The 12,412-nt window shown below is 38.6% G+C and overlaps 2 protein-coding genes across 2 annotated transcripts; both read right to left on the reverse strand.

Moving 5' to 3' along the window:
- Nucleotides 1-1,058: 1,058 nt before the first annotated feature.
- LOC119484632 (ecto-ADP-ribosyltransferase 4-like) lies at nucleotides 1,059-4,061 on the reverse strand. Its single transcript, XM_037763602.1, has 3 exons — nucleotides 3,607-4,061; nucleotides 3,231-3,320; nucleotides 1,059-2,087 (listed from the first exon to the last, which is right to left on the reverse strand). The coding sequence occupies exons 2-3, from the start codon at nucleotides 3,306-3,308 to the stop codon at nucleotides 1,173-1,175; spliced, it is 993 nt and encodes a 330-aa protein (XP_037619530.1). The 5' UTR covers nucleotides 3,309-3,320; nucleotides 3,607-4,061; the 3' UTR covers nucleotides 1,059-1,172.
- A 1,466-nt stretch (nucleotides 4,062-5,527) lies between these two features.
- kpna7 (karyopherin alpha 7 (importin alpha 8)) lies at nucleotides 5,528-11,618 on the reverse strand. Its single transcript, XM_037763565.1, has 12 exons — nucleotides 11,456-11,618; nucleotides 11,231-11,374; nucleotides 10,593-10,678; nucleotides 10,134-10,302; nucleotides 9,585-9,684; nucleotides 9,282-9,364; nucleotides 8,299-8,385; nucleotides 8,002-8,178; nucleotides 7,109-7,342; nucleotides 6,794-6,976; nucleotides 5,937-6,083; nucleotides 5,528-5,681 (listed from the first exon to the last, which is right to left on the reverse strand). The coding sequence occupies exons 1-12, from the start codon at nucleotides 11,519-11,521 to the stop codon at nucleotides 5,595-5,597; spliced, it is 1,563 nt and encodes a 520-aa protein (XP_037619493.1). The 5' UTR covers nucleotides 11,522-11,618; the 3' UTR covers nucleotides 5,528-5,594.
- Nucleotides 11,619-12,412: the final 794 nt, after the last annotated feature.

Genomic DNA, 12,412 nt, shown 5'->3' on the forward strand with positions numbered 1-12,412 from the left:
AACCTCCCATTAAACACATGGTGGCAGCAGCACTCCACTGACAGGAGTCAGTCAGCCGGGCATACATGTCACTGCAATATTAGTATTAATGTAACTAAGCACATTTACTCAAGTACAGTACAATTTTGAGGTACTTGTACTTTACTTGAGTGTTTTCATTTTCTGCTACTTTATACTTCTACTCCACTACATCTCAGAGGGAAAGGTTGTAGGTAGTTTTTACTGCACTACATTTATTGGACAGCTTTAGTTACTTTGCAGATTTATATTGTGTATTAATAATCTGAATCAACTAATACATTATGATATACAGTATATATACATACATATATATATATACATATACATATACATATACATATATATACAGTACATAACCAGCTGCAATATTAATGTGATGTTTACAGTACTGCATCAAGACATGTACCATTCAGCATAATAATAAAAGGTACTTTTAGATACTTTAAGTACAGTATTTTTACACTGTGGTATTACTACCTTTTCTTAACGATTTTGGTAACATTTCATTTTATAGGTCCGCAAATTTCATAGTAATTAGCTGATAATTAGCAAGTAACCTATTTGAAATTTCTTTGGAATTACTGCCAAATTACTCAATTTATCAAAAATGACTTTATTATAAACATGATTTAATAATTGTATGCTAAATTAGCATATAATGGTTAAAATAGGGCCCTTAGGCTTGAGGAGCGTCTGCTCTTCATCGGAGGTGGAAAACTAATAGAAGACACATCTGATCAGGCACAAATCTCACCATTGTGTGACTTATTGAAAAAGAAGAAGTCCATATTCAAAGAAGTTATTTTCTAATTATCATATATTTATCAGCAGACATGGAAATAAAGCATATGAATTAACTTTGTATTCTTTTGAGCCGGCTTGTTCGCGTCCGACACATCACTAATTTCATGACAACTGGGCTACGTCCATCTGCTGAGGAAGATGATGTCATACAATCTAAAGCTCCAGAACAGCTACTAAATGGTCGTTGTGGTGCGACTGTTTTGCTTCAAAGGTCAAGAATGAACTCTCAATCTCTAAACAGCCATTTGTTTTAATGAATTCAAGACAGTGAAGCATAATAGAATAGACATGTTGCTGATCTGGTGACAGTAGCTAAACTGATATAGTGTTAAAATTGGACACTCCTGCTAATTATAAAGGTCCTCAGCCTGGCAGTTGAGACTGCTGTAAACCCCGGCAGTCTCAAGCTTGTAGAAAGCATCACAGTGTAAGTCGTTCTCTCCCGTCACGTTCACAGAGACAATAGTGAACATCTCATACGGAGGAATCAGTACTTCATCTTCGTCCGAGTCAAACTCGGAATAGGACTTGAGGTAGGCGCCAAAACATGTTTCTATCTCAAAGCAGGTCCTCCGTCCAAACTGACGCAAGTCCTTGTTGAGGGAGCTGGAGGCGAATGAGCCGAAGCGAATGGTTTGTCCTAATTCCCCGATGAAGAGCAGTTTGCTCCTCCGGTAGGTGGTGAAGCAGCTTCTTTGGTTGAGTTTGAGGAGCCGGATGGCATCAGACAGCAGGAAGTGGAGGGCGTGGAATTGAAACGATGTCTTGTAGGAAGCCTTCCCCCTACGGACTGCTCGGTTTAGGTCGTCGTATGACCCCGCTGTGTAGGCACACAGAGCCCTGAAGTGATTCCAGGACAGCGGGTCATACATGTCCTTATTCTTCATGGCTTTGAGGGCACACAGCTTTGTGTATGTGGAGTGCAGACCTTCCCTGGTGCTCCTGGGGAGGTAGTGGCGTTTCACGTTGATCAGCATCTTCTGGGAGCAGCCGTAATACATGTCATCGACGGAGTCCAGAGACAAGCTGAGAGGGATTCTGATGAGCCTGGACAGACCTGACGGGACCTGTACTGCTGCCTTCAGCGAGGCGTTTGTGGTTTTCTGCACGGCAGCCTGAACGGAGGTATTCTGAACATTTACAGGCTCTTCAGATGCTGAAGATGGGTCCACTGTAGCCTCCTGTGGAGAGGATGTCTCAACATCAACCTTTTGGACATCAGAGCGTTTCAACAGGGCCTTTATGGTGTCATGTTCAGGCAACTGTTGAAAAAACAGAACGTAGTTTTATTTAGATAATGCATTTTACAAAATAACATTAAATTAAATTTTAACGAGGAATAACTGTCATGGCCATTTTTCAAAGGGGTTTCTTGACCTCTGACCTCCAGATATATGAATGTAAATAGGTTATATGGGTACCCACGAGTCTCCCCTTTACAGACATGCCCACTTTATGATAATCACATGCAGTTTTTTTGCATGCAGTATAAATGGGTCATTTCCTTCTATTCTAAAATGGTGTATTTGAATATTTCTGCATGGGGTCCCTAAACAGTCTTGAATTACATAAAATGGGTATCACAGTAAAGCTGAGACTCTTGTGGATCCAATGAGTTCAACTGTATTCATGTGTGATGATGTTAGTCCCCATAGTAGCAATTTCATTGTAGTGGGACCATTTATTGAAACCTGACCGCACTGTATGAAATGACCTGTGGTGACCTCTAGGATAATCACAGCCTCATGAATTGTTACAGCCACAAACTACAGACCTAGAACATTCAGAGGATGGATGACTTGCATAGGTAGATTGACAATAAGGGGGTTTCTGAGCAGTTTACACAACAGAAGTGCTCGCCATCCTATCGCCGAAAAATTCAATTCTTGCAGAAATCTCCAAATGTGAAACGTTTTTGATCAAAAATCACAGCATGGCTTTTTCTATGGTGTTCCTCAAGGTCTTGGTGTCTTAATGTGGTATTTTGGAGGAATTATTGATATTTTTTATTAATTCTCCAGTGTTAAAAAATGGTTAAATTTAGCACCAAAATAAATATCAAATGGTATCAACCCAAAATTGGCTGCAACAATTTATGAGTCATAATAGAGCATGAGAACAGAATCATATACTTCGATCATAATGTTATAAACCCTTACACACTTTTACAATTAATTTTAATTCATTCAGTCATTCATTTTTATTTCCGATTTATGACTAAGAACTTGATCAACTTAATCAAATTCAATTAGGTCAATTTTAGACTTCATCGTCATCAATCATTTTGAATGCGTAAGACATTTTTTTTAATAATTAGGATACAAAAGTATTTTTTACAGAGTGGTGAAATATTGTAAAATCAGTGGATATTAGTAGCATGTTACTGTATGCATTCATTATCTTACTGTGTTTGCATTCAGAGGTCTTATCCTCACACAGAGGCAGCAAAGGACGATAAACATCAACATACTCTCCTTCATCATGATTGAAGATACCTAAAAAGAAAACAGGCATTTATTATTCCTGCCTGTTAATTCAATTCAAACTTTATTGCAGACTCAAGGTACAGATTAAAAAACAAGACATTACATATAATACAATATGCACAATAAAAAGTCATGATTAAAAGAGATTGAAAATATAAATACATACCTATATTAATGCCTAACATATAAAGACACACACACATTCAGATTATAAATCAATTAGCACCAGAGACATTTTAACAATTATAACATCTACTCACAAAATGAACTGAACAATCATTGCATTTGATCTCACCAGGTAACGGTGCAGCAGGTGCTGTGACTGTCAGATCCAGTGAGGTCTTCGGTCTGTATGGTGCCATCAGTCATCTTCTCTTATATCAGAGCAGGGTGGAGTCACGCCAAACCAAAAGGATTTCCCCAGATATTTTTAGGTAGCCAGCAAAACACTTTTTTCCATTTCATCAACTCCAAAAGATGGAAGTTGCGTGGTTAAACGGTCAGTTCACCCAAATTACAAAAATACACAATTTTCTCTCTTACTTCAAGTGGGATTCACCCGTGCAGATAGTTTTGGTTTTACTTGCACAGGTTTTGAGATGTGTGTGTGAGAAATGCTGGTCAATCTAACATCAACTCGGTAACCCACGAACGTAAAAAACTGGGTCACCAATCACACCCAAAAAATTATTGTTTTGACCCAGTTTTGGTGTTATTTATATTTTCATTGGGTTTTTCAGTCATACCAATATGTTGTTATTGACCCAGTAACACTGTCATACTTATAATTCTGTTGGGCCATAAATTAAACCGAAAGGGGTGGTTACTTTTACCCAGTGTAATGCTATTTTTAATAAATTATTTTTTATAAGTATTAATTTTATAAACCATGTTTAGATATAATCTTTTGACAAATTAGAAAATAATTACTTATTTCAAATTAAAGTTTAAAAAAAAAAAAGCTCATTCTACAGTCAAAATGAAGGCACAATGCATTCATCCAAATTTGCATTATTTCCAAAATACTTTAAATAAAACTTATTTCCTATAAAATAAAGAACATATTGAATATGTTATTTATGGATAATAGTTCTTGTAGACATTGATTATTTTGTACTGAGGACATGGTAAAATTAAGCACATGTACCAAATAGAGTAAAAAAAAAAAAATTGTATTCTACATAAAAAATATTAAAATACAATTATACACTTTAGCTTTTCAATATCTGCCTCTAATGACTTTACCGAGTGGCCATGAGTAAGCATTAATCAAGTCAGTCAAGTCATCATTCTTCATTTACTTGGAAATGGAAGAGTGAAGTTTGCATTTTAATTAAGAGGAAGTCAAAACTGAAACCAACTTCTGGTGAAATACACATTTGGTCTTCTTTGGGAAATCCTTTAACTGCTTACCAAACAGTTTTAAACTGTATAGCTCAGGGAATATAATAGCAATACTTAATTTAGAAAATGCAGTTCAGTGTAGTTATCATGCAATGGTGGGACCATCCAGAGGCCTGTATGACAAAGCAGGATTTAATAGATTACAGTAGTCTACATTATGCCATTTGATAATGCTTTGGCATGCATTACTATTTCAGCTGCGTCCCGACTCCTCTATTCATCCATTCTATTCTGAAAGGCTTTTATAATATCACTGCCCCATCTAGATGAATATATCTGACTTCTCAGGCCGTTAAATGAATAAATCTGTTAATTTACACATCGGCAATTTTTTCTTTTGCCAGCTGTCCTTCCTGCATTCCACAGCTTCAACTGTGTTACTTTTAGTCTGGATTATGTTTAACTTCTTGGTAATATTATAGTTGACCCTTCCTTTGTAAAATGTGCCGCTCTGCTGACAGCAGTCGACTCGTCCATGTTGGCGATTGGTCATATGCTGCAAACATTGCCCCCCCCCCCCCCCTTCATGTGCACACTCCTAGCCAGATTGAGAAACCCTGGGTTGATTTACCAAGTTGATAACCACTGTCATAGGACCGTTTAGCGTGATCTCATTTGTTAGGTTAGTGAAACCAGATAACGAGAAGATACCCTGGGTATGTTGAACTCGCTTCGTAGTATTCCGTTACACAAAGGTCATTGTGAATCAGTTTGACAGATAGTTTTCCTAAGCCATAGATCACTTTGTAGCCTTTTATACTACCCAATTTAAAAGCATTCAATGCAACCTTAAGATGCATCAAATACACTTCTAGTAAGAGTGAATGTACAAACTTTATTTATTTCAACATGAATAATCAAAAAACACAATTGTGGAGTTTAAAATTCAAAGGTAGTCTGAACATCAGGGGTCTTAAAGACAAAAGCATCATCCGTACTGTCGACCTTGACGCCCAAGACCTCACCCTGGAGGGGGAAATAAAGTTGTCAATTTCAAAACTGCAAATAGAAATATTACATTGGAGCCATTCTACAAAGGGTTAAAACATACGGGCTCCATCACCTTCAGATATGGAATAAGCTTAACGCTAAGTTTTCTATGAGTTTCACAAATTTACCTAGATGTTTTATCGCTGTATGATTTAGAAAATCCTTTATTAAAACTTGAATGTACTCTAAAATATTAACGTAGGGAATTTTGTCATGTACTCAGCTACTTACGTCACCAAAGTACTTCTCTATGAGGGCATGAGCAGCCTGGTACACCATATCGTTGTCGTGGTTCTGCAGCATCTCGATGCGGTCCAGTCCTCCCAGCTCTTCAACCAACAGGCTGAGTTTCTCAGTCTCGTCGAACTTCTCTGCCGCCTGAAAAAATGTCACGTACAGTAACTGAAACCGTCCGTCATCTGCCCGGTTTAAAGCTGAAGGTAGAATTGGAGCAAATACGATGAATGATTTTCTTGTTTTTAAAGTTCTAAATGGGCTCCATTAAATTATTTTATCCAGAAGAAACAATAATACAATAAATAACAGAGCACAAACTAGGGGAGACTGTAATGTACCTGTAGGCGCAGAACTAAATTTAGTCAAATGGTGGTGTCCGTTAGAGGAAGACATTCCCGGAACAAATTACCAGCACATATCAGGGACTGACCTCTACTTAAAACTGAAGTAGGTGAGATTGGAGAAAATGTGATTTAAAAAAAAGTTATTTTTATAAAACGGTCAGTATATCCTGACAGTAGTACATGAGACAGGTAATCTGAAAAAAAGTATGTGTCTGTGTCCTCTGGTGCTCCTAACGGCATCTGCAAGATTTTACAGACCGGAGGAAAACAAGCAGTCAGAGCTGATCTGAGGTCTGCTATCCATCTGCTGTCTATGAGAGCCGGCTGTCAATCACTTGCGAACTCCAACCAAACTGAGATTGGCAGCTGCCTCCGCTGAATGATGAAACATTATGGAATTTTTGCCCAATGATGCCAAAAGTAAACTGCCTACTGCAGGTTTTAAGTTAAACTGTGGCACGTTTTAGATTAATTAGGGTGTAAAAAGTGGGCCGATTCTCTCCTCACCATGAAGATGTTGTTGATGGCTTCCAGTATAACCAGAATGACTTTCGCGTCTTTAACCTGCAACAGGTTGATGATGGCCTCCAGGGCCCCACTCTGCACCAGATGGACCACTTGCTCCACAGTGCCCCCGCTGGTGAAGTTATTCACTGCCCACACTGCCTCCCTTTGAGTTTTGAAGTCTCCCTGAAAATAAATAAAAAAATACAATTGTTCAGCTGCTTCTCACAACATTTGTTGCAGTCCAGTGAAAACTACAGAAAGTAGTCCCTGCTTGCATCTGCATTACAAAACCACAAAATGGAAACAAATGCTCACATTTCTGAGCTGTTCCACCAGAGGAGGCAGCAGGCCGCAGGTGATGAGCTGTTGGATTTGCCTGCAGGGTCCTGCAGCGATGTTGGACAGCGCCCACGCTGCCTCCTTTTGCACACTGGGCTTCGGGTGCCTCATCAGTTGAGGGAGGACTTTCAGAACGCCGCCATCGACTGCCGCCTGGGTCTGCAGGTCTGAGCCGCTCACTATGTTCCCGATTGAGCGGAGAGACGGGGTCTGGAGGTCAGACGGGTAAACTGATTAACTTTATAGGCAGTGACAGCGCAGGTATAAGATTCTGGCCTATGACCAACCTACAAGTAGCCATGCTTTAGTCAAAGTTTGAGGTGTCACAACATGTTGCACTACTAAGGCAGTAGCAATCTGGTCCAAGTGTCACATGCAGATCTTTGCCATCTTGTACAATGTTTAACATTTTAGTTCTATAGTGCATTTTAGGAGAGTTGAATATATGAGGGGTGGAAGTAAGAAATTAATTGATGATGAATATGCATGTAAAATTAAGCCGTAAAATTGGATGTTAAATTAAAAAAAAGGGAGTGATATCTAGTGATTTGATTACTTAAAAGCCAATTTGACTAAACCAGATGTGATATGATGAAAACAGACATGATTCATCATTTTCACCTTCTTACATTTATCATTCACAACATCCAATCATTGCAAAGAAATTTCAAATAGGTTACTTGCTAATCATCACCTAATTACCATGGAATTTGCAGACCTATGAAATGAAGTGTTACCTTTACCGCTCCTTTTTTCATTTCACATCCATTTTTACAGCTTCAGTATTCAAATCACATCAATTTTTATCATGTATTGTGTTACTTCCACACTTCCACCCCTCATATGAATGATCCTATCCAACACCGTACCATGACACTGAGCTCCTCGTGGCTCATTAGCTCCACCAGCCGAGAGACGATGCCAGTCTTCACCACTACATCGATGCGGTCGTTGTCCCCGTCTGAGAGGTAGGAGATCGCCCAGCATGCGTCAGACAAGATGTCCTTATCGCTGAGATGGAGCAGCTGGATCAGAGAGGGAAGCACCTGAAGGAACGACAGTTGTTAAGTCATTTTGCTGTTGTTCTGGCACCTTCTCTGGACTGGGAATCTTCTGCTCAAAACATCTGTAAGGATTTTTTATTACCCATCTGTGGTTTCACTTACTTGCTGGACTGCTGATATCGGTGGAAACGGGTTCTTATTGCGACACAAGTTGGACAACGTCCATGTCAGGTTACGCAGGTAGCCAACCTGGAGTGATAAAAAGCATTAGGACCAACAGGACTGAACAGCAGCAGAAATTAGACGTCAGGCAAACACCTGAGGAAAAGGTTAAAGCTGAGCTCTGCAGATTTTACACACTAAAGTCAGGCTCAATCCCAATGTCCCCCCCTAAGGCCTTAAACCCTGAACCCTCAGGGACCTGACTGACATCACCTGGTAAATGGTTATGTGTGAGAGGCTGCAAGGGCTTGATATGGTATAAATATGGATGACTTTGCAGTGACACATCATGTTACCTTTACGACGCCAATTGTGGGTTTTATTTTATGTTTTTTACTGCCTATTTGAATGTCTTCCAGGCTCTTGCCTTAAGAGATGAGGAAAATTAAAATAACTGGTTGATGAGTAAACCAGGTGTGCAATATAGTCTAATGCTTGCATTACTCTGATTTCATGTGTTTTTTATGTACCATCTTAAATCCTTAATGTTAATGTCCTCATCTCTGCTTGAGGCTAGCAGTGCAAAGATTAGCCGCTACGGGCATAACACACCCAAATCTCCAAATTAACAGTTTGTGGTTGAGTTGCATTGTGGGTAATTATGTGCCAGATTTTGATATGAATGTGGGTGGCAAAAAAAACTGAAATGTCTTTTGTTCTTTATCCATTTTGACACTTGTGTGCAATGTAAATCAGCAGCGTGCTCTTTAAGCTTTACCAAGTCGGTTTCTGAGAGGTCAGCAGTAAATGTGGTCCATGTAGATAAACCTACACAATTAAAAAATGTTTAAGCAAACTTATCAGGGTGACTTATCAAGCAATTTCCCCTGACCCTTTATGATAAAAGCAGCCATCCTCAAGTGAGATTGAAAAATAGACCTTGAGTGCATAGTTGGAGCTGGTCTTGTTAAGTTTTGACTTACTGGTGTGTCTGGGCAGATGCGGGCCAGTAAGGCTGGGATAACGTTGCACTCAATCAGGATGTCTCGATAAGCTGCACCGTCACCTGTTAACAAAAAGTTATATTCATACAGCGAGCCACAGTGAAACTGCTGTAGATTCTGTGTCCCACCAGATTTATATTACAAAACGAAGCCCTTTATTTACAGGTCAAGACATGAGCCCTCATAGGTCAATCACTTATCATTTCCTCTGTTAGACATCCTCAATTGTATTAATTCAAATCCAGGCATGACTGCAATATATAAATCAACTTAACATTTTACCTGCAATGTTTCCAAGAGCCCAGACAGCTTGTTCGCTGATGTGCAACATCGGTGAAGCCAGCAAGGCAATGAAAGCTGGTACAGCCCCGTGTTCCACCACCTGAGAGACATAAATGCGTGTGTTCAACTTTCAAGTTTGGTATTTGCGCAACTGATTTCAACATGGCTGCCGGGTCACAAACTCATTTTACAGCTACACAGTACACGTTTTTATTTAACTTTTTTCGACACATACTATAACTTTTTTTAATCCTGGCTCTGATTGGTTGTTTCCCTTCGGTCTGTGAAATTTTGCAGATGCCATTAGGAGCACCGGAGGACAAAGAGGAACATGATTTTTCAGATTACCCGTCTCATTCACAGTTTTATAAAAATAACTTTAATCATTTTTGCTCCATTTCTACCGTCACTGCAGCTTTAAAGTCTCTTTTTTAATGTTTCAAGATGTTTGAAGCATAACACTTCATAAGCCCATCTTATCAAGGGTCATGACAGTCAGTCAACATAAGTCATGGTAAACATTATGATTGTGCTTCATAGTGTTCACACCTGTTGAGTGTGCCAAGATGTCCCAGAGGCGATGTTCGTCAGGGCCCAAGCTGCTTCAAACTGCAGAGTCGGCTCATGGTCCATCGACAGGAAGTACACAAAGCGGGACAGCAGACCTGCATCTATGACCTCCTTCAGAGGAGGGTTACGCTCCTGAGACAGCAGCTTCCTGAGGGCAGGATGGAGGAAATGGAAACGTTAGTTTTCCCCAACATTGGAAAGATATTCAAGCAGTCCATTAAGTTGAAAGTGTCCATTACAATTTCTCAGAAGCCCCTCCTTCACCTTTGAAGATGGAGGCATTTTTGCTTGATACACACTATTACATGATTATCAGACCAATTCTGTTGATCGACTACATCAATAAATCCATGTTGGTGTCAAATGGAACCACAGCCACTTGTATCTCCAGTATTTTATGCAACAAATCACTGGTTTATAGAAAGATGAAGAGCTCACCTGGCTGCCTGACAGCCTCTGGTTTGGGACTCCTTGCAGTCAGAGTTCACGTCTTTAATGATCTCCTCGATGGGTAAAAAGCCCACCTACAATAGAGACAGACACATCGTTAGAGGCTCACCAGTGTCGGCTGGTGGACATTTTTCTAGGTAGGGCTGTGCCACATCTAATCAATTTCAGCAAACATCCCGGTATGATTTAATGCAAAAAAAGTGAATGTATCAAAAACACATTACTACTTTGCAGTTAAATAATTAACAATTATTTTATTCCAACATGAAGAGTAAATAATGCTTTGAAAAAACACAACAGTATAAAATGTACTCAGTGGTGGAATGTAACCAAGTACTTAAATACAATTTTGAGGTACTTCTACTTTACTTGAGTATTTCCATGTTCTGCTACTTTCTACTCAACTTCATCTCAGAGGGAAATATTAGACTTTAGTCCACTACATTTATCTGACAACTTTAGTTACTTTACAGATTCAGATTATTAATACAAAATATAAATCACATTACAATCAAATTACACATATTACTGGGTGCATTCCATATTTAAAACACAAATATTGACAATTTATATCATTTTTTTTAGTAGTAGTAGTAATGTTTTTTTTGTGTTTTCTGTGAACTGACCATGTCGTTGGACATGCAGTCAGCAGAGAGAGCCTCCTCGTCTGGTAGAGATGACAGAGTTATGGTTCTTCTCTTCATGAAGTTTTCATCCTTATGAGCTTTGCGCAGCTCCACGCACACAGAGATCCTTTTCTCTCGAAGTTTCTGTAAGAGGTCGAGAGATGCAGGATCAATATAAAACGTATTAATAATAGCACGGCCTTGAAACATTCAATATGAACTTACTGCTGGAGCTTTGCCCTTGTTTTTGAATTTGGAGATCCGCTCGTCGACAACGTTCTTGGTAGGCATGGTGGAGGTTTACGCACGCTGGACACTCTGCTCTCTGCTTCACTCAGAAACGTAATGAAAACTCCACAGGGTTGTTATAAGGAGGAGAGCCGCCTCAGGTGAGTCTAATTAGCTGGGATTGATGCACGTGCAGGTGCAGCTGTGCGCGTTTCAATCAACCAAACAGCTGTCCATCCATCTCTAATGAGCGTTTGGTAATTGGTCTGTGGACTCATGTCTTTGCAGTAGCCAATGTGTAAGAAGAAGAGTATTTTTAATGTATTTTTGTATTACCTGTAGTACTGTGCGATCTGTAGAGCTTTTATAGTCTCTATGTTCTTAATGACCCTTGTTCAGATGTTCATGCTCCTAATGTGTCTTATTTAAACTGCACTGTAAAAAAACATTTTTTTTACAGTTTTTTTCAAGAAATTTTACATTTTTTGTCTGTATTTCAAAATGACAGAAAAAATTTAAAAATTACACGTTTCATTTGTGATTTATATGTAAATGGTCTTCGATTTACAGTATATGTTGTAATCACAATCGTAATTATCTGTATTTAAGCTTTTTCTTTATCATTTTTAAAGATAATTATTCTGTTTTTAAGGGATTTATGACTCTATTTTAACAATTAATTTATGTTAGAAGAAAATGATTTCATGGAATCCTAAAAATATTTCTTGTAAAAATGCAGATTTGTTTTGCAAAACTTCTGAGTTAATGTAAATTTGGGCTTTTGCAACGTAAAATTACATGTTTCATTTGCGATTTATATGTAAATGGTCTTAGATTTACGGTGTATGACTATTCTAACAATAAATATATGTTAAAAGTAAAATATTTCTTGTAAAATTACAGTAATAAAGGCTAATTATATAAGGATAATTACTGTGGTTTTTTTTTACAGTT

The sequence above is a fragment of the Sebastes umbrosus genome, chromosome 3 (assembly GCF_015220745.1).
Source record: "Sebastes umbrosus isolate fSebUmb1 chromosome 3, fSebUmb1.pri, whole genome shotgun sequence".
Taxonomy (NCBI): Eukaryota; Metazoa; Chordata; class Actinopteri; order Perciformes; family Sebastidae; genus Sebastes; species Sebastes umbrosus.

Excerpts from the sequence above, each read along its gene's own strand:
- kpna7 (XM_037763565.1), bottom strand. The coding sequence starts at position 11,521 with ATGCCTACCAAGAACGTTGTCGACGAGCGGATCTCCAAATTCAAAAAC. Across the intron at positions 9,365-9,584 it reads GGCTCTTGGAAACATTGCAG|GTGACGGTGCAGCTTATCGA; the intron begins GTAAAATGTTAA and ends TTTTGTTAACAG. Across the intron at positions 5,682-5,936 it reads TAGAGAAGTACTTTGGTGAC|GGTGAGGTCTTGGGCGTCAA; the intron begins GTAAGTAGCTGA and ends TTCCCCCTCCAG.
- LOC119484632 (XM_037763602.1), bottom strand. The coding sequence starts at position 3,308 with ATGATGAAGGAGAGTATGTTGATGTTTATCGTCCTTTGCTGCCTCTGT. Across the intron at positions 2,088-3,230 it reads GACCTCTGAATGCAAACACA|TTGCCTGAACATGACACCAT; the intron begins GTAAGATAATGA and ends TTTTTTCAACAG.